Consider the following 5,556-nt stretch of genomic DNA (forward strand, 5'->3'; position numbering starts at 1 on the left):
TCGTTTTATTTCGACGCTCTCCGTTTTTGTTATCGGTAAGAAGATTTCAAATTAAAAATCGTTTATTGAAATGTAAAAATCAGTTTTATATTTTCGTCCAGTTCTATCGCTTCAAAAAAAAGCAGACCCTATTGATCCTCAAATAAAGTCGGAAAAGGAATCCGTTAATTTTCTCTGTCGTAGACACAATAAACCCCAAAAATCTAATATCCACTGGTACCACCAACGCTACAGCAACATGAATCAAACGGTTTGTTTTACGCTAGCTTTTATAGTAGATTAATAACAAGCAATAATTAATGCTATTTCATCGCAGGAAATATTCGACAATAGTCGTTTTACGAAAAAAAACGATACCTTAGTGATTGAACCTGCCTATCACAGGGATGCTGGCTTGTACAATTGTTCGTGGGTCAACAGAAGGAACAAAACGGAGTATAAATTATTTTTCTTAGTCATGGTGAGCATTGCGCTCGGGGACCAGGGAAAGTTCGTGCCGAACAAAAACTACCCCTCGGGAGAGCTGAACGTTACCGAGGGAGGAGAGTTTTCACTCCAAGTCAACCATGGCCAGTTTGACCTTGACGTGAGCATAGTGCACGAAAGTAACACATCGTTTTGTGACTTTTTCAACGGTCACGGTCATTGCCGACAGCGTGACACTAATCAATCAGTGTTTTTCACAATAACGTCATTACTGGTGGGTGGTGGAGGCCGGTTTATCATACGCGTTAATGTGACTGGCGTTATTAGCTCTTATCAGCTCAACATTGTTGTCCACAGTAAGTGCTTCAATTCTGTTTTTTTGGCAGAAGTGCATGAATGATAAATTTTTGTACAAACAACGTGATTATTACTCAATATATTTTTTTAATTTTTCAGAATTGAGATCAGAAGATTTCACCGCGTACTTGCTGCACAAGATAGCAATAGCATCAGTTATCATCATAGCAATCGGTTGCATACTCATAAGTAAGTGTTCAGGATCAGTGCGAACCGTAACGGTGGAACAAGATGAGTTCCTTATTGATGACGACCGACACCTCATACCACTGGATTATGAGTTTTCCAAAGAAAAGCTGACCATGGGAAACCTGATCGGAGAGGGAACATTTGAAACCGTGTTTATGGCGCAGGCCGAAAACATCCTACTACTTGAACCATCAACAACCGTCGCAGTGAAAATGACGAAAAGAACAATAGGAGATGCTGTGCTGCACATGCTGCTTTCGGATCTGACGGTGCTGATTGAAGTTGGGCACCATTTGAACATTGTTAATTTTTTTGGAGCCGTTACCAGTGAAATCAAAAAGAGTAAGTAGCTGAGAAGGAAGGGACCGCTTTGGTTGGTCAGGTATACAATATATAAAGTATTTATTTCAGGAGAGCTAATGATCATCTACGAATTCTGTGAACACGGTAACATTGAAAGCTTTTTGAGAAACAACGTAGAAGGGTTCGTTCACTGTCATAACTTGGTTGGTTCCGAGTCCAAATCGTCGCTAAAGTCGAACCAAAGGCGCACCACAATTGGCAAACCAAGGGTGTTCAACACCAATCACCTCATCCACTGGGCGGTTCAAGTCGCAGATGGCATGGCGTATCTGGCATCCAAACACGTGCTACACGGTGACTTGGCGGCGCGAAACATACTTCTGACCAACAAATATGTGGCTAAAATCAGCGACTTTGGGGTGATGCGAAACGTACAGCTAAGAAATTTTTACCAGAAACATCCCACCATCGATCGTTTCAAGTGGTTCGCCCTCGAGACTATTGCCGATCAAGTATTTAGCACCAAATCGGACGTTTGGGCCTACGGTGTGTTCCTGTGGGAGCTATTCTCACTAGGATCGATACCGTACGACGAAGTTGATAAAGAAAAGGTTTTGGCCGCAATGCTCTGCGGAGGCTTCCGTATGGAGCGACCGAAATACTCGGACGAGGCAATGTACGGACGCATGCTGCTATGTTGGAACGCGAATCCCAAGTTGAGGCCCACGTTTGAGACACTGTCAGAGGAACTTAAGACCCTTCTTCCGGTAAATATCCGAAGTGTGAATTGAGGGATGGCGGGTTTGTTGTTAAACAGTTTCTTCTTTATAACAACCGTGCTGCAAGATATTCAGCACATTAATCCTATATTAATCCTATATATCCGATATTGATAGTGAGAAACAAAACGGTAGTTTAGTATTATCCAAAAGTATGTTGCTGGGGAGTCACCTGTATCCTAAGTTTGATGAAATATAGTTATTCGAAAATTAAATTCAATCTTCTTGGTCATTTCTAAATAAGCTTTTCACTTGTTTAAACATTATTCTAGTTAACGGGAACTCAGGATCATTATTAAATTACATTTAAAAAAAATAACGAAAGGCATTTTGTGCACTCTGTGTAATGCCCCACAAATTCCAAGGCCATAAACATGAACTTTCCATCAAAAATATGAATAATAAACAAATTCTCCCGATTAATCCCCTTTCCATCTGCCACCGAAAATTTGACTTTCCCGTGTTTCATGGGCCCTTACCCGCTGGCCTCACTCTCTACTCACTGTTCATTGCAAGGCAAAGTTTGCTGCAAGCGACATAAATTTGAATTCCGATAAATTCGGTGCCTCGTGACCAGCGTTGCCTGATAGAGCGTCGAAGTGCCGTAGCTGATCGTGAGACGAGGGTGAAATATTATGCCGCATGGACCAATCACCTAATGCTATAAAAGCTACCCGCACTTTTCATCAGCTGATGGCGTTTTGCCTACTTGCCTGCGTTCGTTTGCGCGGGTAGTAGTAAACTTTATCTGTTTACTTGGATTTTTGTTTTTTGCAGTGAAGATGAAAAATACGACGTAACTTTCCCAGCGCCCATGGTTATCAATGAGTAAGGCTTTTTTTCGACTTTACGAGTATCGAAGCCTGGACTATAAAGAAAAACTTTCGTTGGAATGTAATCTCGATGTATGAAGCCTTTTTGGGCTAGTCTAGCACGAGAATCATAAAGTATCGATGTGTATCTCCATTGTGATGCAAAAATGTTGCTTGATTTTAATTACCTGCCGACTGGATCATTTGAATCCATCATCGAGAACATTACAAACCATTGTCATCTTACTACAAAACAGAAAAAAAAATTCATGTACGCAAATTAATAACAAGTATTTTGTATTCATTCAAAATATTCATTAAAAATCCTTCAGTTTTAGTTTCAGTTCCTTCAGTTCGTTAACCAATGGACGTGTTTCGTTTTCTACGGTCCGTGTGGTACAGAAAATTTTGTTTCCTCGCAGTTGATTAAAACACTTCCAAGCAATGGTGTTTATACTTATTGAAAACATTCTCAAATTCCTATGAAGAGTTATAGACGTTCTTATAATGTTTTCTCCTTTATCTAAGAAAATTGATGCGCCACTAATGAAAATTAATGCGCCACTTGCTTGCTGGAAAACTACTATCTTAGGGAGGCTAAGGGAGTAGTCAACTAAGTTGCTTGCAGTTCGTCTTTATGTTTTGCACGCGAAATATATTTTGGATAAAAATGATACTTTAACTTTACTGAACAGAAACTCAAGGTATTCTCTGTTTTCAATACAACCTACATCAGTTCGCCAATGCCTTGGTCCCAAAATCCCCTGTATCCATCCCTAAGGTTTAGTACGTCACGAACAAGTTTTCTTACCGAGCTCACCTTTAAACTTCTCAACTTCTAGAACACCACGACTTTTGTCAACAAATTTGTTACTGTCCTGACGCTAGAACCTCCATTTCAATAAACCATTTCACTAATGATAGGCAATGCATTTTTGCCAGCCACCGCTAGGAATGCCAGCACACGGACATCTAAGCAGAGCGTTGTTTTTTCCCCCCAACGTGAAATTCATTAAAAGTTCAACCCACTCTATCCAGCGGCGCTTCGGAAAGTTTGTTCCGGGTACTCGATGGGGTTTCTTATTATTTCAGGATAACGGAGAATAAAATTAGGGACAAAAGACGCACTCGGCGAACTCTAATTAGCTTTCGTTAGCTTTTTTTCTACTGCCGATGCGGGTGGCATTGCATGGCATGGCGCCGGGATTGTGTCTTAAGCAAGAGATTGTCAAGCAACGGTCTCCCGACCGTCGCGCCCTGGCTGTCGAGAAAAACAAACGGGGCTACAGAATAGTGGAGTAAAATAAAACGCTGAAGGATAGCCAAGAACGTCTCGCATAGCCGCGTTGTACGAAACTATTTTTCTAACTAATGATTGAGTCAAACTTCTCGCTGTGTTTGCCTGCTGGTCGACTAAGTGAATCTCATTTGACAGCACATCTACGGTAATTTTATAGTTGACTTTATCAATTTGGGAATTCATTTCTGTTATGTTTTTGTTGACGTTTTCATCCATTCGGTGCTCATTTGAATATATTTTCATTGAATATTATTCCTAATGCCAATGAATCTACTCATTTTCATTTTCATCGAAGAAACTAGTACTTCTTCCACAACAACGCATTACTCGGCTCTTTTGTTGATGACGCATGTTTAGATGGAAAGTTCACCCGAAAAAAAAAACAACTTTTTAAATATGCCAGAATGTTTTTCTTCACGCTGGTGAAGTGTTCTCAGGTAGTTGATTAAAATGCGCTGTTTTTCATTCATATTATTTTATTATCTACCGTCAACTCCAAAGCTTCATCATTTTAAGAAATATAAAAATTACTCTAGAAAATTATCCAAGACGACTTTTAGAGGCTGAACTGCTATTGTATATTTTTTATCTTTCAAATGGTGATTTTCAAACTTCATTCATCAATTACTTATCCATTTGCTGATCCCCTTGAACATAACGACGCAATAATGACATGTCGGGAGTGAAACAAGCCACCTAAATTACCTGCTCATATTAATGACTCAGATACCCCTCACAACACACTTGGCCAAGTTTTTGGTCAACGGGGCGGCTAGAATAAAATTACAATTATTCAACTTGAGAACGGGGGCTCGAAATCTACCACTTCCGGTGCATGCTATTAAATGAAGCACCAAGCAAGTAGCAAACCGTACTTCCGGCCTACCCGCGCTCCCGGTAAAAAATATTTCGGCAAATCTACCTTAAGCTTTTTCCTGTTGGCTTCGCTTCGGGGATTCGAAAAGGTCGAGCACTGCCCCCGTTCGTTTACGTACCGGTAAGTTTAATTTCGTATTCAAATTGGCCACTTTGTTACTTACCGGATGGGACCTTTTCGTTTTGGATCCCCCGCAACGTCCGGGTGCTGGGTTCTGTGCTTGTTCACCAAGGGGACGAACCGATGAGAATTTCCACACACCCTACGCATCCTCCGGTTCATTGTTCGAAGAAATGTTTGTAATTATTTCAATGTCGTTTTGATTTTTTTCTCTCTTCGTTTCGTTATTGTTTTCCACCGACCGATTCTGGGCCTACGTAGAGTGACCCATTATGCATGTTCCAAGGAAACTTCGACCGACATTAACCTCGGGCTACCTTTACAGCTTCCGCTCTATTGTTCTCAATTGTGGTTACGTGTTGGGGACGGGCTATTGGATAATTGTTTGTGAGA

General features: G+C 40.7%; 1 protein-coding gene across 1 annotated transcript; it reads left to right on the forward strand.

Moving 5' to 3' along the window:
• The first annotated feature begins 457 nt into the window (after window positions 1–457).
• Window positions 458–2,066, forward strand: LOC131262112 (vascular endothelial growth factor receptor 1-like). Its single transcript, XM_058264038.1, has 3 exons — window positions 458–782; window positions 883–1,314; window positions 1,384–2,066. Exons 1-3 carry the CDS (start codon window positions 458–460, stop codon window positions 2,064–2,066), a joined length of 1,440 nt encoding a protein of 479 aa, XP_058120021.1.
• Window positions 2,067–5,556: the final 3,490 nt, after the last annotated feature.

The sequence above is a fragment of the Anopheles coustani genome, chromosome 3, assembly GCF_943734705.1.
Source record: "Anopheles coustani chromosome 3, idAnoCousDA_361_x.2, whole genome shotgun sequence".
Lineage (NCBI taxonomy): Eukaryota > Metazoa > Arthropoda > Insecta > Diptera > Culicidae > Anopheles > Anopheles coustani.

Excerpts from the sequence above, each read along its gene's own strand:
- LOC131262112 (XM_058264038.1), top strand. The coding sequence starts at position 458 with ATGGTGAGCATTGCGCTCGGGGACCAGGGAAAGTTCGTGCCGAACAAA. Across the intron at positions 783-882 it reads GCTCAACATTGTTGTCCACA|AATTGAGATCAGAAGATTTC; the intron begins GTAAGTGCTTCA and ends TTAATTTTTCAG. Across the intron at positions 1,315-1,383 it reads TACCAGTGAAATCAAAAAGA|GAGAGCTAATGATCATCTAC; the intron begins GTAAGTAGCTGA and ends TATTTATTTCAG.